The 25,246-nt window shown below is 33.5% G+C and overlaps 3 protein-coding genes across 3 annotated transcripts; all 3 read right to left on the bottom strand.

The window, feature by feature from the left end:
• Positions 1–2,577: 2,577 nt before the first annotated feature.
• LOC116187184 (7-deoxyloganetin glucosyltransferase-like) lies at positions 2,578–4,051 on the bottom strand. Its single transcript, XM_031515813.1, has one exon. The coding sequence runs from the start codon at positions 3,779–3,781 to the stop codon at positions 3,410–3,412; it is 372 nt and encodes a 123-aa protein (XP_031371673.1). The 5' UTR covers positions 3,782–4,051; the 3' UTR covers positions 2,578–3,409.
• A 2,336-nt stretch (positions 4,052–6,387) lies between these two features.
• On the bottom strand, positions 6,388–14,039 carry LOC116187195 (7-deoxyloganetin glucosyltransferase-like). The gene is made up of 4 exons (XM_031515829.1): positions 13,894–14,039; positions 12,609–12,637; positions 11,730–12,326; positions 6,388–7,453 (listed from the first exon to the last, which is right to left on the bottom strand). Exons 3-4 carry the CDS (start codon positions 12,259–12,261, stop codon positions 6,540–6,542), a joined length of 1,446 nt encoding a protein of 481 aa, XP_031371689.1. The 5' UTR covers positions 12,262–12,326; positions 12,609–12,637; positions 13,894–14,039; the 3' UTR covers positions 6,388–6,539.
• Positions 14,040–17,596: 3,557 nt separating this feature from the next.
• On the bottom strand, positions 17,597–22,502 carry LOC116187874 (UDP-glycosyltransferase 85A2-like). Its single transcript, XM_031516871.1, has 3 exons — positions 22,353–22,502; positions 17,979–18,277; positions 17,597–17,798 (listed from the first exon to the last, which is right to left on the bottom strand). The coding sequence occupies exons 1-3, from the start codon at positions 22,500–22,502 to the stop codon at positions 17,597–17,599; spliced, it is 651 nt and encodes a 216-aa protein (XP_031372731.1).
• Between the last annotated feature and the right edge of the window lie 2,744 nt (positions 22,503–25,246).

Here is a 25,246-nt window from a genome sequence, read left to right as displayed (position 1 = left end):
ATAAGGGGAAAGGGGCTTGGACCGCTGGTTGGCAACCTCGACCTCACCACCAAGGTTGCCGACACCTTGGAAACCTCGAGGGTGGGGTCGGGGTCTCTGATTGGTGGGCCTAGCCCCGAATTGATAGAAATCTTGAGTTCGAGATCTCGATCAATTCAGGGGCGAAGCCGCCAATCTGCAGTCCCGACCCCACCTTCATGGTCACCGGCATCCTTTGTGGGTGCATGCGACCTTGGTGGTGGGGTCGGGGTTGCTGACCAACGGCCCTGGCCCGATCCCTTCCCTCTTTTTTTTTTTTTTTTTCTAATTTTAAGATCAAATTGAAAAAAATTGAAAGTTTGAGAGTAATAATGGTAAAAAGAAAAGTTTGAGAACCAACTTGATGACAAAAGTAACGATGAGCTCTATTATGTCTTACGAAATGAATCACATGGTGTTATTTATCCTTAAAAAATTTACCGAATTCAATTTGTTTCAAACTTAAATCAAATGAGATTGTTTGCCCTATTTCCCTAAGATATTTTAGGTTGGTCAAGTCGCCATTGCCGCCCAGCCGCCATTGACGCCTGGACCATTCATTGGTTTTCAATTGACAAAATTCAAACTATAGTACGATCAAGATAGTGACATAATTTCAAGAATATTAGAGCTAGAAATTCATTTTTTTTTTGTTAACGTCATACTACCATTATCAAGTAGAAGCATGACTTTATAATTAAATATATGCTTGTATATACATTCACACATATATATATATATATATAATTGACTCCGATAGTAATAAATGACCCGTCTCAATGGAACAAATATGTTAAAATAACTTATTACGAATATTCAAAGAATTAATTTAATCATGTGAAGCCTGTTTATAAAAATCTAACATTTTTTTGGCCTATTAGAAATAAATCAACTTCAAAAAAAGAAAACAAGGATAACAAAGGTTATCGCGTACTTTGAAAAAAAATCTATATTTTTAAAATCCAGTTATATATAATTATGCTAACAAATAAGTGTTTGATTGAATATTAATTTAATTTCTATTATTAGATAGATATTATTAGTAATAATACAGTTTATGTATTGTAATAATTTATTACAATACATAAACTTATGGAAATATATAAAAATAAAAATTACACATATAAAATAAGGATGTCATAAAATTTTAAATTTTAAAAAATGTGCCATCAACTTTGTGCGCGGATATCTATAAAAAATTGTCTAATATATGAAAAATTAAGCAAATATACAATGCAACACTAATGGAGACGTTAATCACGTAATATTTATTGAACAATTTATAATTAGTCTGATTTTACTAATTGATTAATGTATGAAACTTGACATTAGTTATTAAATGGGAAAATGACAGTAGTGATTCTATATATTTATTATTTTTTGACATTGAATCATAGAAGTTTAATCTTGAAAAATTAAGTCCTAAAACGTTTATAATTGAGGCAACATTAGTCCTTTCTGCAACTGACAGTGATGGAAGGCTGACTCGAATTAAACGCCGTGAAATCCGTGATATCTAGCCCATTTTTGCTCACGTGACCTCCCTTATCAACCCAACCTGGGATTCCCCATTTTCCAGCTTGATACTCTCTGCCTCATGCCTCTGCATTTGAAGAGGAAGAAGAAGGAGAACATGATGATGAACAGGAAAGTCTTTTCAATCCAATCCATTCTTGGAGTCAAATAAAGACAAAATTACAAGGAAAAAAAAAATGGCAAAGACGGAAAGTCGTTTGATTCCTGGCAAAGACGGAAGACCCAAATGGCTTCCATGGCAGAAGCCGCACGCCAGAACAGGGGAAAAATATCAGAAACCAGATCGGAGCCTCTTCCATGATTCTTTTCTCCACTTCAGACCAGATCTCGCAAATAACGAAGCGAAAGGACTGCTCGATCATTCACGAATCGCAGCAATCGCACCAGCTGATGAGCATGGCGATGCACCGTTGCATGATACATCGCCCTTTCCTCCCTCACTAGCTCCAGATCGAGATCCTTTTTTTTTGACAGATCCCTGGAATCTCTCAGGGTAAGGGGTTATCGGTGGCCCCCCCTCCGAGGATAAGGTGGCCGTCGCCTCCCGAGTTCTCCGGCGACCTCACCCAGGGGTGGGGGTCGCGGACGGGGCTCCAAGCCCCTGCAGCCACCCAACTTTTTCTTTTCTTCCCTCCTTTAATTTTTTCTCAACGTTACATCAATTACAAACGTTTTAAAATTTAATTTTTCAAAGTTAAAATTTTAGGACTTAATATTAAAAAATGAAAAATATATGAGACCATTACTATCATTTTCCCATTATTAAATACATATTATCGTTTTAAGTAGCAAACATGCTTAGCGAAAATGTAAATAATTGTTATAAGAAATTTTACATAAATGTGTCAAGAATGAACATATACAACGTAAATGATATAAGCACTTCAAACAATTAATTGATTGTATATAGAATTTCTTAGAAAAAATGGTCCAATAAAAGAAAAAAATTGTGACATAGAGCTGTATTTGAACCTAAGTTCATATATAAAATAAAAATACTTAAAAGTTAAGAATGTCACAGACAAATTCTAAATAAAAAAGGAAATGAATTTTTATTGTAATTATTAAACTTAACACGTGTGATAAATTTGCATTAATAAATAATTTAAATATACAGTGCTTATCTATTGAGATGATTAGTTGAAAATCGTTATTATAATAGTTAAGTTATTCTAGTTTTTAACCAAAAAATTAAAGATTATTATTTGAAAATTAAAATTAATAATTGGAGATTGTTACTATTATTAATAAGAAAATTGATGTTTTAAAGTGTGAATAATTATCATAAAAAATGATATAATTATGTATGAAAATGAATTCGTCCAATAAATTGGGCCAAAAACTTATATATATATATATATATATATATATATACGTATACGTATTAGCATTGGGCTTATTTAAGGGTACCGTTCCAATTATTGGTTGAAAGCTACAACCAATGGTAAGTCTTCGCCTTCCTTAGATACGGAGCAGTACTTCATTTTGGCGTGAAGTCTGATATTCGGAAGTTCAATAGATCCACGAAGTCATAAACTTTCATAATTTGGATCTATTTATAAGATTTAAATTCGAAATCTTACTTTAAGAGAATAAACACTGAAACACTTGAATCAATTCATGTTGAAAAATATAACTAGAATTTTACCTAAAAAAGATATTATTGCATATAAAAAATATAATTGAAAATTTTTCTTTCCGTGTGCTTTGCAAAAATGTGTGCTTAGGAAAATGTTCTGACATTGAAAGTTTTCTGATTAACATGGCTTACCCTTTGGTGGCGTTAAACCTTTTTCCTTGAGCTTAGGATAATGCATGAGCCCCATCAGGGCACAGACCGCAATAGTCCACAAGTTCACGACGGGGATCCCGAACTTCTCACTGGCCGGATAGGCCAGAATGTCATGAAACCGTCCACCATGAGGCAAGAGACTGGTGGGATTAAGCCCGAACCAGAACCCGCCATCTCTTTCAGATCTCCGACGAGAGTGCAGAATGGAGCTCCCATGAGGAACCCTGGTGAACTAGCACAGGGAGACATTATCTCGCGTAGCGTTGCCTCTAACAGTGGAAGCAGGTTGGGTATCGCCACAAATTGTAATCCAACAGGGAGATCGCTCAGAAACATCGGGCCTTCGGCGTCGAGCATGCGCTTGTGGTTGAACTCCGTGTTGACGAAGGTGATGCAGAGGGCTTGGTGGTGGAGGAGCGTCACGAGTTTGAGCATCGCACCGATGTGGCTCTGAGTTGGGATGGGCAAACAGACCACGTGAATTTTCGATCAATAAGTAGCTGAAATGGACCGACTACATAAATAGGGATGGAGGCCATAGACGACAGAGCATTCAAAACACGTGCTTTGAGTGCTTCGATAGTGTGAATGATCGTTGCAATGCCCTTATCAAGTCTTGCTAGTATACTAGCACTAAAATTTTATATGACATCGTCTGCATCCATGGTTCCGCCCAAAGTTGGCATGTCACGTACCCTCATGTTCTTCATACCCGGGATCCAATCAACTGTCATGTCTAAACAGTCTGCAAAACAATTTTCATGTGCGGTTAGATGATATTATTTAACAAATATGTTGAATTATTTATAACATTATATTTTTGTTAATGAATGTAAATATACATATATTCCGTTTGAAACAGTAGAAATTGGACCATGATACGGTCCCACTCATCAATTTCCCATAAGCCATTTAATCTGTAATGCGCCACATGATAAGAAGCCCCCTAAGATTAATTTCAGTCACAAATAAATAAATAGTAAAATAAACTAAAAAAGGCCATAAATAAATGCATTTATTGATTCGAGAAAGCCCGCTAATCCAAAAAAAATTTAAATGATTATATCTCATAATGATGTGGTGATGAAAAATCAATAAAATTACTTTAATTAAGAAAACTTACTACAATTAATCGAGAGATTAACATTTATTATTTAGTTTAATACAATTTAATTGATACTTTTTCATACCATGTGGCAAGGTAAGATATCCGAAAAATTATCCCCCCAATCCATAAAGGGGAATCGAGATCTATTGAAGTGTTGCTCACCCTCGATTTGAAACCAGAATCAAAATTAATGTTTTTACCAATATGAGTCGGTTTAAGGGTTTTGATATTTTGAGTTTTGTGAATCAAGAAAATTTGTGATTTGGAGCACTTTATCTCTTTAAGAGGTCAACTCGACTCTAATTAAATTAGTCGAAACCCGTTGGACTTTCAAATACTAGAGTGTACCGAAAAATGATGTACTGTTTTTAATTCTCATTAAAAGAAGATACTTTGTTTTCTTAACCAAAAAAAAAAGAAAATCAGGAAAAAATTAATATGTATGATGCAACTCGCCTATTGCAATCCTTGTTCCCTAGAAATTGACCGCCAACCATTTCTTGCACCGGTGGTCCAAAATATTTCATGAATGTTTCAAGTTGGTCCAAAATGTTATTTTGGTAACTTGTCGGTACAAAAAGTTTCAAAACCGTTTCAATGTAGTACATTCCGTCAATTGTCCCTAACGCTGTTAACATTTTATTGACGTGACGCGTCTTATGTGTCACTTTTGTTACGTGGAACCAATCATAGTGCGCCATGTCATTTAAGATGAAATCAAATTTGAAAAAACCCAATAAAATACAAAAAAAAATACAAAAAAATAAAAAATTTATAAAATTAATAAAATGTTATTTTTAAATTTAAAAACTTTCTAAAAAAATAAAATAATTTTTTAAAAAAAAACTTTTAAAATAATTCTAAAAATAATTTTAAAAATAATTTTAAATTTTAAAAACTTTTAAATATAATTTTATACTTTTAATTTAAAATTTGAATTTAAAATTTAAAATTATTTTTATTATTTTTAATTTTTAATTTAAAATAATTTAATATTAAATTTAAAAATATTTTTAAAAAATTTTAAAATTATTTTTAAAACTTTTAAAAATAATAAAATATTTTTTAATTTTTTTTAATTTTTTTTCTAAATTTGTACTATTTTTTGTATTTTTATTGGACTTTTCAAATTTTATTTTTTCTTAAATGACGTGACGCACTATGATTGGTTCATTGTACCAAAAGTGACACATAAGACCCGCCACGTCACCAAAATGTTAACGGCGTCACAGGTAATTGACGAAATGTACTACATTGAAACGGTTTTGAAACTTTTTGTACCAACAAGTTACCAAAAAAACATTTTGGACCAACTTGAAATATTAATGAAACTTTTTGGACTACCAGTGCAAGTTATCCTATATTATATATACAAATTAAAGAAAAAGGATATGTCGCAAGAGATAACTAAACTGAGCAACAAATAATGGCATAAATAAACCCGTAGCCTTCGATTATTCCTTCACCATATAAAAAAATATATAATAAATGGAAAAATAATTCTGCAAATGCGAATATATCTATCTAAATTTGGTCACCGAGGGTTTGAGGTGACCGGAAATCGAAATGCAGGGGGGAAAAAGAAGGAGCCATGCCTAGAATTTAATTGGATTAATTTGATACTGATCCGACTTCTCCCCAACGATCATACGGCCGCAGAAGAACAAGAAGAAGAAGAAGATGATGATGATGATTAATGATTGGTCTCATTCAGATCTGTATCTATTGTCTCTCATCTCTTTCTTTGCAAACAAATCGAAAACGGGCAAAGTATGTGAAAACTAACAAACAAAGAGAAAGACTGAAATGAACATCTTTATCTATTGAAACGAACTTATCTATGGACCAAATAAGTAACATGTGTCGATAGAACACACGTGGCACAAATAAGTAAAACATGTGAGTTTTCAAGAAAATAAAATGACGTGCAAAATTTAACTCATACAATATACTATAATATATTAGAAAGACAATAACATAGAGCATATCCTATGATTTCGAATATAAATCTTTTAAGTGGGAATAATGAACCTAATAGGTTTCACTCGTATTACAAAGTGGATAATATAATATGTGATAACCTAGCTATTTGGATATAATATGACGTACTAGTTTCTCTAAATTCATGGACGATGAACCATGTTGGCTTGTTGCCTCATATGCTAGTCGCTTCCATTCCATGGCTCTCTTCTTCATATGCTTTCCCTTCTCCCCTTCCATTAATTCCTTCACGAGCCTCTCCACTTCGTCTCGCTTTACATCGCTCTCGATCTCTAGTCCTACCTCCCAGTCCTTGCAAGCATACTTGCAGTTCGTTTGTTGGTCGCTGAAATAAGGCCAACACAACATCGGGACTCCAGCAGACATGCTCTCGGTCACCGAGTTCCATCCACAGTGAGTCAGGAACCCTCTGACTGAAGGATGGTTGAGTACTTTCTCTTGTGGGCACCATGCAACAATGAAGGCTCTCCCCTTTGTTTTTTCATTAAACTCCGGAGGTAATATTGCCGAGTCCCCGTTCACTAGGTCGGCCCTAATTATCCATAGGAATGGATGTTTGCTGTTGGCAATCCCCATGGCGAACTCAATTAGCTGTTGAGATGTCAAAAATGCTACGCTTCCGAAATTAATGTATAGCACCGATTCGGGTTTCTGTGAGTCGAGCCACCTAAGACACTCCACATCTTCTTTCCATAGGCTGCATCCAATATGCCTCATCTGTTTCTCATTTTCTAGAATTCGATCGATAAGAAAATGAAATGGACCGACTGCATAAACAGGCCCGGATGCCATAGACGACATAGCGTTCAAAACATCCGGCTCAAGTGCTTCAAAAGTGTGAATGATGGTCGCATCAGCCTTGTTATACCTTGCAGCTGCGTCCACCATGAAATTGAACACGACATCATCTGGATCCGTGGCTCCGGGGAACCTTGGCATGTCACGCAGTTTCATGTTCTTCATGCCAGGGATCCATTCAATTGTTGTTTCTAAATAGTCTGCCAAACAGTTTTCAGCGTATTAACAAATGTTTTAAATTGTTTACAACATTAGATGCGTTTTATTAATTTATCAATATTCAGGGTATTGTTTCCCATAGAACATTAACATGTACGTATTCAAAGATGGGACACATAGATAAATTTTTGTCGAAGTTATGCTTTGTGTGCTTGGCCGAGCTGATTAAATTATTATTATATATATACATATATATATATATATGTGTGTGTGTGTATGTATGTATTCTGTGTGTGTTTGTGCACGCATCAGCTGTTTGGAACCTAATTAAGCTATCTACCAAAAAAAAAACCTAACTAACTTGTAAAAAATAAATAAATAATTAGAATGACGAAGGCCGTAGAAATTGGGCCAAGAGATATACTCAATTTGGCGTAAGCCTTTTAATCGTTGATGGGCCATCTAATAAGAAGACCAATCAGTTAAGAAATCATGCATAAACCACACAATATGAAGGACGCATTTTTCAGTTGTCCAAGAAATCATTAAAAAGGCAAAAGGAGGAAGTAATGCAGTTTATGAATAAAATATTGGATATTCGATTTTATTAGAATGATGTTTTTACTTTGTACATATAAAACAATTATATGAATTAAAAACATATAAAACTAATAATATTAAAATTTCAAAATTATGAAAGACAATATAATTTAAATATAATGAAATACTAATTGGAAAATGCCATATCCTTTTAATCAAAAGTAAAAAAGGTCTGTGGAACGCATGAGAAGTAGACTAAATTTAGCATTAAATAGGAGTTTATTAAATAAGTCTAAAATAGTCAATCCATGTATAAATATAACTAATTACACATATAATAATTAATGCCCCTAATAAATATTTTTTTTAAAAAATAATATATGCATATATTATTATTGTAACAAATAAATATTTACTTGGACGATGATAAGATTAAGTTTATTACAATCTATGAACTTGGTAATTTAAAATGTAAAATTTAATAAATGTTTCAAATGCGAATGTCATAAAATTTTATATTCTAAATATGTGTAATCATGTTTTGTCTGAATATTTTTAATCAAACATCCATCTAATTTACACACTAATTGAAACTATTAATCGAAGCATTTATATTTTTCAAAAATTTGAATAAATTGCTATAAGAAATGAAACATAAATGAGTTAAAACAAACATATCCATCTCAAATTAAAGATAAAAACTCCATAAAAAATAAATTGATAATATATAAAATTTCCAAAAAAGAATTTTACAAGAAACTTATTATATCAACTTATGGTTATATAAAAAGAAAAAAGGAAAAACTATACATTTGGTCCTCTAGGTATGGATGTTTTTCTATTTTAGTCCCTTTCCTAATTTTTATCATTAATATCTTATACCTTTGAATACTTTTATGTTTTAGTCCTTTTTCTTTTTCTTGGTCTCTATTTTCGTCATTTTATTATATGTTTTATTAGAGTAGATTTTAAATTTGATCCTCAACTTTTTAAAGTTATTCTTTTATCCTAATGCTTTTTTTTTTGGTTCAATTTTTTCTTAGTATTAAAAATTTTGTTTCTTATACTTCTACTCCTCAAATTTCCATAAAATGCCCACATGACATTTTTGAAATTTAAAAAAAAATTGTTATTTTAATTCCAAAAATAAAACAAAATTTATCAAAATATATTTTGAGAAGGAAGATGGTAAATTGAGAAGGACAGAGGTGGCAGTAGCTAGTAGGGGATGAAGTCAGGAACCACCACTCTCAGGGAAGTCACCTTAGGCCTATACGATTATACTTTGCAACATTATTTCCTGCATCAAGGTGTACCATGTCCTTGCTTAGTGTGTCACTACCAACCTCATAGTTATAGGTGTAGTTCACGGCTATCGAATCACAATCACCTTTATTTTTCTAGTACTTTTCCATTTCTTTACTCACAAATTTGAGTATCGTTTCTCCCGATGCAAATTTCCATTGCCCCCAGAAAGATTGCATACGACCTAAACGCCCGCCTCTGCTTATTCTCTCGAGTAGGTTCATGATTTTTCTTTTATTATTTTGACATTTTTTTATTTTTGGAATTAAACTAATAATCTTTTTAAATTTAAAAAATGTAGTGTGGGCATTTATGAGAATTCGAGGGGTAGAGTATAAGAAACAAAACGTTTAATACTAAGTAAAATTGAAAAAAATAAAAGAATTAAGATAAAAAAATGACTTTAAAAGGTTGAGGACCAAAGTTAAAATATTTTCTCGTAAACAATCTGATAAAAGGACGAAAATAGAAAAGTAATCAAAGGTGTTGGATAAAAATGAATTAAGTTAAAAGAAAAGGACTGAAACAGAAACGTATTCAAAGGTATAGAATCTAAACGATAAAAAAATTAAAAAAAGACGAAAATAGAAAACGTCCAAAACTAAAGGATTAAATGTATATTTTTCCCAAGAAATTTTTTTTAATACACCACTATAAGGATGTCATGAGCACCATTTCTTTAAGATCAAAACTAGTTTATATTGTAATTTTGAAATGAAATTTAGATTAAAATCCGTACTATAATTAAGCTAAGATAAGATGCATATTAAATAAAATAATTAGTTGCGAATTTGTATTGAACTATTTAACTTATTGAAATTTCTAATAAAAAATTATTGAAGATTATTATTTGAAATTTGAAAATGATATTGAATGAAAGTTATTGTTTTTATAAGTAACAAATGATCAATAGAGATATATAAAATGAATCCGTACAATGCATGGGAGAAAAAACTAATATATGTGGTATTACTTATGATTGGAAGGAGAGGTATCGCATTTGATTCTCATGAGCGAAAATTTTTGCATCCTTTTATTCATGTTCTCTTATGCCTTGATATATCTAACTAGATTTCTGGCAAAAAAAAAAATCTTAAGAGATTCCTTATAAACAAAGAGAGAGAGAGAGAAAAAAAAAGCACGTCTCTTTTTTAAGGATAATTATCTTAAGATGTTTAACGTTTTGATCAAAAAGTCACCATTACCGCTTGCTAAATGGGCATGGATAATCCCACTAACTACCGAACATACGATCTCTAGATCAACAGATGAAGGCGTGCACCATTACGTTACATCATCTTTTTATTCACCTGATTCTTTTATTGATAAACTTAAAATCTCACGTACTACATGTATATTTGGTTTGTCTTATATGATACACATATGATAGTGACACAATCTCAAGAATATCCTCGCTAGGAATTCATTTGATTTAAATTGCATTCATATATATATATAGATATATGTATTCGCTTAATTAGGGGACATTTAATATTGCACTCACATAATATATTGATTAAAACCTATAATGATCAAGTCTTTGCCTTCTTAGATATGGAGCTGTATTTTTACCCATACTAGAAAAATGACGTGCGTTGCTACAGGGTAATTTTATAAAAAAAAAATTATACTTCAAATTTTGTTTGGATCACATTAACCTCAAATCATAAAAATTTTCTTAATTTTTGTAACTTATTATTTTTACCTAAATTTTACATAAATTTCTCTAACTCAAATAATCAAATATGTGGATTATATTATATATTTTAAAATAAAAAGAAACTAGATTAGTTAAATATATTTTTCTTAGAAATAGAGAAAAAATAAGAATTGACTATAAAATTGAATGAAAACCTAAAAAGAGTATCATAATATAGAATATTTATTGGATTGCCCTTGGATAATATTATGATAAATTTTTTTAGCAAAATATTATATGAAGTCATTTGACCATTCTAGTTTTAAAATTTGTTTAAATAGATTATTACAACCTATATATGAAAAAGATATCCTCTTCGTTTTTTACAAGTATTGTATTCTTTTAGTGAAATAAATTCGCAATTTCATGAATTTTTTGTATTATGATCACTAGAGTGTTAAAACGGGAATGAAAATAAATTGATCAATATAATAAGTTTATCATTCACTACTTTGGTCCATAAGATTCTTTTAGGACGAAAATCTATCGATATTTGATTTGGAATGCAAACACTTTTGCGGTCATTATTAGTTGAAAAGGAAAGGTAGGTATACTTGGTCTTTAATTAGTTGACACACCAAGCGCTATGGAACTCTCCTTTGGCTTTATATATAAATAGTATAATATATAATGTGTGTATATATATATATATACATATTGCGTTTATACATTGCATATAGAAAAAATAATCGGTATTTTCCTTAAATACGTTGTTTTCAAAAAAAAAAAAAGAAGCTTAGAAATGGAAGATGTTTTGAGAAATCATGGCTTACCCTTTGGTGGCGTTAAACCTTTTTCCTTGAGCTTAGGATAATGCATGAGCCCCATCAGGGCACAGGCCGCAATAGTCCACAAGTTCACGACGGGGATCCCGAACGTCTCACTGGCCGGATAGGCGCAGAATGTCATGAAACCGTCTGCCATGATGCAAGAGACTGGTGGGATTAAGCCCGAACCAGAACCCGCCATCTCGTTCAGATCTCCGATGAGAGTGCAGAATGGAGCTCCCATGAGGAACCTGGTGGACTCACACAGGGAGACAATATCTTGGGTGGCATTGGCCTGTGATGGTGGCAGCCCGTCAGGTATCGCCACAAACTGTAATCCGAACGGGAGATCGCTCAGAAACATCGGGCCTTCGGCGTCGAGCATGCGCCTGTGGTTGAATTCCGTGTTGACGAAGGTGATGCAGAGGCCTCTATGATGGAGGAGCTTCGCAAGTTTGAGCATCGCACTGATGTGGCTTTGAGTCGGGATGGGCAAACAGACCACATGATGTTTCATGGAGGACCTATTGGAAGCCATTCTTGGTCGTCTGTCCTGATATCTTTGGTTTCGATTTTGTGATGTCTCTCCTCTCCTCAGTAACACTAAGAAATTGGAGAAAGTATAATGTCGTTAGGGATATATGTACATCCCAGATATCATATATATATATATATGCATGTGATATGTTAAAATATATAGGTATATGGGTTCGGGTTCGTGTGAATGCAAAAAAAATTTTCTCTAGGAGAGTTTTATCTTTTAATGAATCGATCCGACTTAACTGAATTAATCGGGATTCAATTCAATTTCTGGATATTAGGTTTCGCATTATTATATATATATATATATATATATATATATATATATGAGCGTTTATATGTCACCTTGGGCTCCACGTCTTTGACTGCCTTCCCTGCCGCCGCCGAGAAAAGTATCAAATTAGACCAACAAATATCGAGAAATAACATCCATACATAAATATTTTTTTTCCCAACAATACATAAAAATTAATTAAATATCATTAAAAATGATAAATTGATGCTATGACTCTATGAGTGCTCTAAGGATCACGTTCCAGGAGACTGACTGAGAAGTCACGTAGTATATTATATGGCATAAATCTCAACTCTTACCTAATAAAATTTTTGGCAGCCGCCCCGGCTTTCTTGGGGACAAAGATTGCGAGTTTTCTTCTTCTTCTTCTTATTATTATTATTATTATTATTATTATTATTATTATTTTTCTGATAATCAAGATATTTCAATTTCGATACTCATGGTGAAATTACTCATACCTATTTATTAGTTATTAAAATTTTTACTTCATTGTATTAAATCAATGGGTATTTATGATCGGGAATAGTTTATTTCAATTGAAGTACATATTCTCCAATTATAAAAAAGGCACTTAGATATTCCCATTGACCAGAATTGAATATAGGAAACCTTTATTTTCAAGTGCCTTCTGTCTCGAGCTAATTTATTTTGATTGTACGGCAAAATCTTTATAAAGTAGTGCACTATAAACTATCTTGTATATATTGGGGTAATTATTCCTCTTAAGCTTTACCGTGTCTATTAATTTTTTCCTTCTTTATTTGGAGTTACGAAATAAGTTCATTGGCCCGGTCAAGGATAGGGGGATAAAATTGATGAACATCTAATCCAAAATCTCTTGGTTCGATCTTGAAGATAAACGTGGATGTGCTGAATCCCATTTCTGGCACTATTTATCAATCTAGTCATGAAGAAGCCGTGATTATTGTCCAATACTTAATCTTTAGTTTGTTACGTGACATTAATGTCTTGGTGAGTTAATTATTATTGTCCAATACTTAATCATCAGTTTGTTACGTGACATTAATGTCTTGGTGAGTTATGAAATTCTTAATGATCCTATTTCACCACGTGACGTGAGGAAGCGGTAATTAGATTACAGGAAACATATGAATTTGTGAATACATAAAATCTATACTGGAAATTTTTACCCTTTAGTGAATCGACCCGGCTCGACTGGATTAATCTGCTAGTTTCACGGGACCAACGAAAGCGAAAAGGAACAGAAATTCAAAATTTTCTACCCGTGAAACTAATTCCAAGACCTATTAGAAGAATAAGTGAAACTAATCCCAAGACCTACTAGAAGAATAAGAGTAAATAAAAGCGTACCTGGAATATTTAATATTGTTGACCGAGTGTCCCACGCGTGACGCCTCTACCGGTATCCACACCTACTTTGTCGACGAATCTTCGAGATCAGCGGCGCTATCGGCCAACACTCGAAAGAAACACCAATGCGACACTCGAAATATTCAGACTAATGAAGTTGAACAATTCAACTCAAATTATATATATATATATATATACTTATATGCACACACATGCATACATTACGTGTATATATATGTATATTAGCAAATATATGCAGCACACATATATATATGTCTCTGCTGATCTAAATATATATGTCTATGCACATTGCCCCCCTTTTTATAAGCAATATGGGGGGACAATTAAAGTCCCTGGCCGATGTGGGACTAACCCAAATTGGGTTTCCACATTACATGTGTCCATACACATGTCTATTCACATAAAAGCCATGTGTCACCATATTGATCATGCATCAATTAGGTTCATTTAATCTAATAAATCGAATCTAATTAATTAATTAATAAATTTAATCTTATTAAATATTTAATTAATCGATCGCACCATAAATCATCTAATCTTTATTAGACGATTTTGTTTGTTTCAAAATATCCCGTCGATTTAGTCGTCATGTGTGATCCTGTAGGTTCCCAATTACGTTGACAGTAATATCGAAATCTCTATTTCAATATTATAAACAGTGAGCGGCATCTAGCAATGCATCATTGTTACTCAAGTAATCGGAAAGTCAATTTCTTGATGAATCTTGTGACCTACGTTACCGTGTAATATAATCCCTTGTCCTCTATATCTCTATTGAGCCCAAGGCATGGTCGATGACATCCTTGTATGGCTCAATATCTCTCTTTCTTGGATTACCGGGTAAGTCTATTAGAACAAATGAGTTTGATATCGTTATATCGACTCATTTGGGTATGCATACACTTTTAAACTTAACCACCAAGTGACCGTGAGATATCGCTCCCGTTTCGTAGGAGGGACAAATCCTATCTTGGTCACTCACATTCCTCTCCATACTCTGTGATATACCCAATAACTGTCTTTATAACCAGCCTGTTACGGTGGCGTTTGACAGTATCAAAGTATATGACATTACATGTAGGAATCCATGGTGACCTCAAGTCAAAAGACCATTACACTATAGTCACTTTGAGATATGCTAATGACAGTCACGTAACAACCCATGTAGCAATCTCATGACGAGTCAGTCCAATACACATTACTCTTAATGTATACATGTGGTGTGACTTGATATCTCCATATCCATAATCTGTGAGACTTGGTCATCAATCAACACCCACACTAGTTTAACCGTATTATCGTTGTCCTAATTAACGATAATACTTTGACTAGGGACATTTAGGAATAATGTTCGGTAATTATAGGATCTCACAATCAAGTCACACTTGATGCCTATTGAACTACTATTCCAATGACATTATTGTGTAAAATCATATTTAGCGCAATCTACACAATAACAGAAAAACCTCGTAATATAATGAAATACATGTCATATTACCGAATTGATGATAGATACCCTATAGGGCATACACCAATTCCTAACATAATCGTGGCTTAATTATGCTTCCGAATATTAGGATTCACATCGAAATAGATGAATTTGTACTAATACTATAAAATATTCATTGGATTTATAAGTGATTGTGCCATCTCCAACCAAAAGCTCGAATTGGTAAGTTGTGGTACCCAATCTCTTATAAACCAATGCTTTTTTATTCCATTTTTCCGTGTGAGATTAACTCTCACCACCCGCTCATTCTTTTCTTTTCCATTTTTTTGTGTGGAATTAACTCTCATCACCTATCATCACGTGGCAAAGTATGGCTTTGGCACATTTACACATGCCACATGAACTTGAACACTCATCCTTAAGAACTGACTGTGAGCCAAGGTTGGACTTTCGTGCTCGGAACTTATAACCATGAGTAGACTTCTTCTAGCACCTCGGGTGAGAGGAGGGGAACAATTGACAATGGGGCCACACTTGGCTGAACTAAAGTGAGGCGAGCTTCTCTCTGCACTCGAATTTAAAGAGACCATGAGTTTTACACTCGGGCCGAACATGGGCGCTCTTCGGTTGTCCATCGATGAAGAGACATATCACTTGGCGTGATGTGAATCCACACGTGCACGCGAAAGCATAAGTCGCTCTGATCATGTAAAATATTCATGAGCATATAAGCGATTGAACCATTCTCCAACTCAAAAGCTTAAGTTGGTAGGTTATGGTACCTAATCTCTTATAAACTCATGCTTTTCTATCCATTTTTTCTTATGTGATTAACTCTCAATACCGGCCCATGCTTTTCTATTACATTTTTTTCGTGTGGGATTAACTTTCAACGATCACTCGAATAATTATCATAATTATTATTCATTGAAGAAATCTTATCGGTTTTTTCTCATCACGTCAATATGAGGTAGAACAATTTATGATTGTCTCTGGTGAGTTAGATCGAATTATGAGAATTTCTCATAATATATATTGATTATCTAGGAGTCATGCCAAATTTGTGTGCTATAGACCGCACATTTGGATACCTACGCTGCCCGACAGGGAAAATTTCCATTCCGCCCTCCCTTCTTTTTATTCTCTTTTTTCCTCGTCCAATTTGCATATTCTATTCAATCCATACACCGATTAGGTACACATGACACGACCATTTTTACCAAAAAGTAACATCGAATAAGAAGAGGACTTCGTACCGACTGCCACTCGGCATTCCCAATCCAGCAGCGAATCAACATCTAGAAACAGAAAAACAAATTAATTTGAATTGGAGTGGGATAATGACGAGAAGGCACATCTATATCTATATATAAAGGACGAGTAGGGGAGCCAAATCGACGCAATACACGCAGTGGGGTGACTAGATTGAGCACAAATTAGAAAAATGATTAAATCAGTTCGAATAGATAATCAATAAAAACAATTTGTCATTACTACATGTTACGACGTATTAAAGTTCGCGCTAGCTACGAGTTATAGCACTAATTATGGATTCGATTTCGTTTCTAGGCTTTAATTGCAAATCATTAATCCCGTGAAAATTCGAGTTGAAACTTTGCAGCCGTGTGCGGCTCCAAGTAAGCAAGCATACAAGAAATCTGCCAAAAAGGGACGGCAAAATCCAAATCTATTCCGTCGCCATTCCACCCATAGAGAGGGATTTTGCATTGTAAGTAATTTTAGTGTTGCAAATTAATTGAGGTGGACAATTCCATCTCTATATATTGAGATGGATTTTTCCGTCTCTATTTTGTCTCATTGAGACGGAATTGTAACGGAACTTAAAATTTGGGATGAAACTTTGCAGTTGTGCTCGGCTCCAAGTAAGCAAGCATACAAGCTATATATATATATATATATATATATATGTCATTTTCATTTTCTTATCTCAATCTCAATTTGGTGCATGTATGTTCCCAAATGCCCAACTTGTCGCGAATATAACGAAATCACTGCCGTCCCAAGGTATTCGTGTGAATGTAACCGGCCAGCTGATACCCTCGTAGAAGTAGATAGATTTTGTTGTTATTATTCTTTAAATGCCGTGACAAACAAACATGTTGAATTTCGATTGCTAACATTATTAGATAATAATCTACTTAGAGATAATCTTAGACATTATTTTGTCCAAATTTATAGACGACGAACCAAGTTCGCTCCTTGCCTCGAATACTATTTGCTTCCACTCCATTGCCTTTTCTTCATTCGCTTTCCCTTCTCTCCTTCCATCAATTCCTTCACTAGCCTCTCCACTTCGTCTCGCTTCCGATCTCTAGTCCAACCTCTCAATCCGAGCATGCGTAAAACCTTCAGTGGCGTTAAACCTTTTTCCTTGAGCTTAGGATAATGCATGATCCCCATATCAGGGCACAGGCTTCAATAGTCCACAAGTTCACGACAGGGATCCCGAACTTTTTACTAGCCGGATAGGTGGAGAATGTCATGAAACCATCGGCCACGATGCAATAGACTGGTGGAAAGCCTGAATTAAAACCCAACCTCTCGTTCAAGTCTCTGACAAGCGCGCATGCAGAATGGAGCTCCCATGAAGGACCTGGCGGACTCGCACAGGGAGACTACATCCTGCGTGGCGTTGGCCTGTGATGGTCGGAGCCCAGCTGGTATTGCCACAAACTGGAATCCGGCAGGGAGATCGCCTAGAAACCTCGGGCCTTCAGCATTGAGCATGCGCCTGTGGTTGAACTCCGTATTGACGAAAGTGATGCAGAGGCCTCTGTGGTGGAGGAGTGTCACGAGTTTGAGCATTGCACCGATGTGGCTCTGGGCCGGGACGGCCAAACAGACCGCAGGAGGTATCATGGAGAATTCATTAGAAGCTATCTCGTCCACACCCTGTAGCAGTTGGATAGCAACAACTAGAGTGCGTGTGTATAATTATTTGCTTATATATATGGCTAGTATGCTTTACCAATATGCTTATCATTTTTTTTTTTACGATTTACAATTAAAGCTGGAGGCCATTGGTCCATTAAGAACTAAGGAGGAATGAAAACACACTGATGAACGTCGAATGAAGAGCGGTCCTTGTTTCATCTAATAATTTTTATATTCAACTTAAAGCTTACAATTAACAATGAAAAATCAATAAATTTTTTTGGGGGTGAAATGTGGGGCCTAACCCTAAAAATAAATCAAAAATTTTTGATATATTTATATATAGAATAAAAATTATACAAATAATTAACAATGCAAATCCTTTTGATTGTGATTTATTTTTACTCGGGCTTAGTTACTATAAAGGAAATATTCCTTTGATATGATACTATTTCTCTGGTTACACATGGCTTTTTTTTTTTCCCTTCGGTTACAAAGGAGACTTATGCGTCTAATACAATGAAATAAAAATCTTATTAGTTAATAAAAGGGCATAGGTAATTCTAGTGAATATCGAATCCAGAATCTCTTAGTTACCAGACGAGAGTATACGTCACTGCATTACATCCTTTTTGGATATAGCTAGTTTAATTTCTTTCACCGGAATTGAGAAAATGCCTGGGATTAAAAATTGTTGGCCACACCACAAGAATGGAAGGAAACGGGAGGCTAGCCAACTGGGATGAATGCATTTTGGGAGATATTGAATGGCTTATGATGAAGAACTCATAGGTTTTAATACGACACCCCCATTGAACAGGTAATAGAAGTGTAGACTGACTAGTCAACGATGGTAATACAAGTGTAGACTGACTTGTGAACGACAGATTATCTTTCAGTTGCCCGAGTTCTAATTCTCGACTAATTGCAAAACGGGGCCACGAGAATTACTTTCTAGACATGCCGGTAGATCACCGTACCCCGTACTCAATGGCTCAAGTAGTCTAAAAAAATTTCCGGGCTTCGGTTCCACTTTCCACTGAAAATTCAACGCTATATACATACAAAGTGCTACATCTCATAACAAAAAGAATCTCAATTCCCATCCTCACGTGGTACCGTATGCTCCTTCTCACCATTTACCTATACGTGTCACGTGAACACTTAAATACTCACCCTCAACAACTTATCTCGAGCCAAGCTCTCATCTCTTCCAGACTTGGACCTTAACTACCTCAAGATGGCTTCTTCTTCCACACTTGGGCGGGGGGTCAAACCAACTACGAGCCGGGCTTCCACTTCCGGACTCGGACTTCACTAGCTGCGAGTTCCACACTCGGGCTTGGCATGGTGTGGGCTTGGCATGGTGTGAGTCTCCACACAGACTCGGGAAAGTCTAACCCGCTCTGATACTATGTAAAATTCCACTGAGCCTATAAGTTATTGGGCATATCTTCAACCCAAAAGCATGAGCCAGTAGATTGGGCACCCAATTTCTTATAAAACCGTGAATTTCTCTTTAATTTTTTCGTGTGGGGCAATCTCTCTCAACATTAATAAATAAAAAAAATTTCCTTCAGGTTTTCGTCACCATTCCAACAAGGGATTGATCGACCCATGCGTATCCTAGGATTTTCCGGAGCTTTTCAGGTCAGTTCGATTCCATCCTCCCTCTACGGATCGATTCGTTGCTGAACTGAACATCCCATACTTAGCACTTCTCCCTTTATAGAAACCTGACCTTTCCGTTACGTGGAACTTATTAGCAATTCTGGAAATGTTTGAACAATTGAAATGTCGTCTCTTTGGTTGCGTCATCTCGAAGCCAACCGGAAATGGAAAGTAAGAAATTATTCCCCCACGAGTACTATTATTCGGGCTAATCCAATCCGAATCGAGATATGAAAATGTCATCCTTATATATATGACAGGCTATTACGACGATGTTCGTTGAAAGATATTTTGTTTTTTTTTAACAAAATAAATAAATAAAGGAAATCAGGAAAAGATCTGTATGATGCAACTCACCAATCGCAATCCTTGTTCCCTAGAAATTGACTGCCAACCATTTCCTGTTATATATATAAATTAAAGAAAAAGGATTCATTGCAAAAGATAATTAAACAGAGCAATAAACAATGGTATAAGCATGTGGCCTTCGATTATTCCTTCAAAATATAAAAAATAAAGTAAATGGAAAAATAATTCTGCAAATACGGATATGTCACGTCCAATATCTATCTAAGACTTGATTTAGGAGTGCTGCTGCTAAAATAAAAATTGTTGAAGTATAATGACTAAAAAGTAAGTGCTGATTTTAAAATAAGCAAAAGGGTTTGGAAGTAATACAATATGCAATTATTGAAATTAAAATTAAACTTAAAATAGAAAATAAGTAGATATAATTTTTATAAGTACCTATCAACTTGCTGGAAAAAAATCACATTTTCAATCATAGAAATGAATTCATCAAACACTTCTTAAACCCAATAAAGTAAGATGAATTGAGGTGACCAAAAATCGAAATGAAAAAAAGAGCCATCCCTAGAAATTAATTGGATTTGATATGATCCGACTCCTCTCCATAGATCACGCGGAAGCAGAAGAACAAGAATAAGAAGAAGATGACGATGAGGATGATGATTAACGATTGATCTAATTCAGATCTATATCTGTTGTCTGTCATCTCTTCGTCTGTCATCTCTTTGCAGACAATTCGAAAATGGGCAAAGTACGTAAAAACTAACAAACAAAGGAAAAAAAATGAAATGAACATCTTAGTATATTGAAACGAACTTATCTACGGACCAAGGCCTAACAAAATGGCGTAGTCACCAAGGTGGTGGCAGGAGGTAGTGTATACATAGGATGCGAAACTAGGCGCGGTGGACGGGAGGGACGACTCGGCTGCTGTACCCACATGATGTTAGAATGGTGCCCAAAAGCCAATTACATATTGATTTAGTTGGATTTTATTTGTTCTATATATTTTTTCTACATGCATAATAATTACGATGTATTTATTTTCATCATATGCTGTGTCTATCTTATTGGATTACGTCGAAGCCCTTAAACTAAGGCAATGATCTTGGGGTCATGATAAGATTATGCCAGTGAAACCTACAATCTAACAAGCCTAATTTAAAATGTTCCAAGCGGTAGGATCACTCATTAAGGGATTCGGTTGATAACGGTAAAACTAGTACAATTGTTACGCATTCTATTATGAAGGTAATTGATTTTATAGTCACTTATGACGGATCTTTATGAGGCGTTTGATTTCAGAGTTAAAGTAACTTTGATTTTGATTGTGCAAAAGGACAAATGTTGTATAGTGTGTGGAGTTAAAGTTAAAGTTGACTTGAGAAATGTGTATTTTTATTGTGTAGTAGGTTAAATTAAAATTTTTGTGATTGTAATCCTAAAAATAAATGGGCCTCTAATGTTAAAATGTAAGTGCTCATTAGAGAATGAGTTGATTGAATTGACTTTCTTATATGATTTTTTTTTGTTTTTTCTTTTTAATGGAAAAATAAAACCTCTGCCGGTCAAAGTCGACAGTTTTATATACTTTTTTTTTCCTGGACAGCTTATATATTATTAGGAAACATACATAGGCTTGAACATTAGTTTAGAGTTGGCATGCCCACCTAAGCTTTTCGACTGCGTTTATGGGAAAAGAAAAAATACATCGTAAGCTCCAACCTTTACATTTTATAAAATTTGACACAAATTTTTAAAATCTATTTGAAAAATCATAATTTTTCATTCTTGTATCAAATTTGACAAACCGATATATTTTTGTTTACAATTGACAGTTTTGTGATGTGGCACGCTTCTTTGGCAGAAGTAACACAAGTGAATGGAGCACACATGGCGCAAATAAGTAACATGTGCCTAATTTGCACGAATATAAAATGACGTGCTAAATTAAAACTCATATAATATACTATATTATATTAGGAAGACAATAACATAGAGCATATCCTATGATTTTGAATATAAATCTTTTAAGCGGGAATCACGAATCTAATAGGATTCACTCATATTACAACGTCGATAATATAATATGTGACGACATAGCATTCAAAACATCTGGCTCAAGTGCTTCAAAAGGGTGAATGACCATTGCAGCAGCCTTATCAAACCTTGCTGCTGTGTCCACCATGTAATTGAATATGACATGGTCTGGATCGGTTACTCCGGGGAACCATGGCATGTCTCGCAGTGTCATGTTCTTCATGCCCGGGCTCAATCAATTGTTGTTTCTAGATAGTCTGCGAAATATATAGTAACCATCTTCCGTTGACCGAATCATCAAATATGTATTTGCAACAGTGTAGATGCGCGTTAATATCAATGTGCCAATATTCTGTGTATTGTTTTCCATAGAATATTATCATGTGCATAATTCAAAGATTAGACACATAACTGATTGTAGTATGGTGATACTAACTCTGAATTACAGAATTGGAATCAAAAGGTTCTGTGTGTTTGATTCTTATAACTGATAATTTTCGCATCTCTTTATTTTTATGTGTTTGTCTATGCCTCATATTAAGATATTTTACGTTGGTCAAGTCGCCATTGCTGCCCAGCCGCCATTGACGCCTGGACCATTCATTGGTTTTCTACTGATAAAATTAAAACCTCTCATACTATAGTACACTCGAGATAGTGACCCAATTTCAAGAATATTAGTGCTAGAAATTCGTTTTTTTCCCTTTAAAGTAATACTACCATTGTCAAGTGGAAGCATGACTTTATAATTGAATATCTGCATATATATATATATATATATATATATAATTTACTCCGACAGTAATAAATGACCCGTCTTAATGGAACAAATATGTTAAAATAATTTATTATGAAGATTCAAAGAATTGATTGAATCATGTACTGAAACCCGTTTATAAAAATTCAACATTTTTTCGGCCTATTAGAAAAAAAAATCAATTTCAAAAAAAAAATATAACAAAGGTTATCATGTACTTCGAAAAAAATTATATTTAAAAAATTCCACTTATATATAATTATACTAACAAATAAGTGTTTGATTGAATGGTAATTTAATTTCTATTATTAGATAGATATTATTACAATACATAAACTTATGGAAAGATATACAAATAAAAATTACATATATAAAATAAGGATGTTATAAAAGTTTAAATTTAAAAAATGTGCCATCAACTTTGTATGTGGATATCTATAAAAATTTGTCTAATATATGAAAAATTAAGTGAATATACAATGCAAGACTTATGGAGACGTTATAATATTTATTGAACAATTTAAAATTAGTCTAATTTTACTAATTGATTAATGTATGAAACTTGACATTAGTTATTAAATATATCTTATTATTTTAAGCAACAAACATGCTTAGCGAAGATTTAAATAATTGATATATGAAATGATACATAAATGTGTCAAGAATGAACATATAAAACGTAAATGATACAAACACTCCAAACAATTAATTGATTGTATATAGAATTTCTTTAAAAAGGGTCCTATAAAATAAAAATTGTGACATAGAGCTATATATGAACCTAAATTTATAAGTAAAATAAAAAAACTTAAAGATAAGAATGTCATAGACAAATTCTAAATAAAAAATGAAATAAAATTTTTATTCTAATTATTAAACTTAATATATGTGAAATATGTATTAATAAATAACTTAAATATATAATGCTTATTTATTGAGATGATTAGTTACAAATCATTATGCTAATAGTTAACTTATTCTAATTTTTAATAAAAAAATATTGAAGATTATTATTTGAAAATTAAAATTGATAATTGGAGATTGTTACTATTATTAATTAGAAAGTTGATATTTTAAAGTGTGAATAATTATCATCAGAAATGATATAGTTATGTATGAAAATAAATTCGTGCAATAAATTGGGCCTAATCGTCTCTATGAAATTGGAGAAAGTATATGTTATTAGGGATATATATACACACACACGTAACCTTGGGCATCACGTCTTTGATTGCCGCCGCCAAGAAAGGATTATATGAGTCCAACGCATACTAAGATTATATGCGCAAACTTTAAACTATATGTCGAGCAAATGAATAGAAATAGAAATTCTGAGTGCTCTAAAGGATAATGTGAATGACATTATATGAATGAAAATGTATTGGGAATTATTTTAATAGGACATAATGTCAAAGACTCACAGTGACATATTTAATACTCTTAGTACAAGCATTCAATATTTCAATTTGAATGTTTAATAATTTTATTATTAATGATGAAATGTATAAAGTACTAAACACTTCAATTTAAATACTAAATACAACTGTTATCAGAATTGGACCAGATTGGACCGTATATGCATAATTGAACTCGTGAACCCATAGAATTGGCCGATTTTGCGGTAAATTTACAGCGAACTGGCAATGAACTGGCCGGTTACTTCTAATTTTTTTCTTTTTTTAATGAAATAAGTGAAAATGAATTTGACTTGGGGAGGATGGAACTTTTGATCAATGACACCCAATGAAAGAAACGCTTGCTAACCACTCCACTATCACTTCCTTTGTGTCATAAATGTAGATTTTTATTTATTTCTATGTAAACTTGATTTATTTCTCATTAACCATCACTTAATATATTAATTTGCTATCATAAATACTTATTAAATTAGTTTAGCACAATTATTTATAATTTAATTGAACCTGTAGTTCCACCCATCAAATCCAGATTTGACCCAAAAAATCTTGAATCCAAGTGTCGATCGGTTCAATGTCCAGTCCGGTTCTGATAACACTACTACATACTTAAATTGAAAGTAGAAATAAAAATACTTATATCAATCATTTTTTGGTAAGCTACTTGTATTAATCACGAATACACTGAAAAAGATAAATAATTAGAATAAGCACTTGATTTAAAAGTAATATCAAATTCTTATTTAAAACGTCATCACCTAATAATTTAAAAGTGTTTCTGGCTTGTTTGGTTTG

The sequence above is a fragment of the Punica granatum genome, chromosome 8 (genome assembly GCF_007655135.1).
Source record: "Punica granatum isolate Tunisia-2019 chromosome 8, ASM765513v2, whole genome shotgun sequence".
Classification (NCBI taxonomy): domain Eukaryota; kingdom Viridiplantae; phylum Streptophyta; class Magnoliopsida; order Myrtales; family Lythraceae; genus Punica; species Punica granatum.
This window is presented reverse-complemented; position numbering and strand designations above follow the sequence as displayed.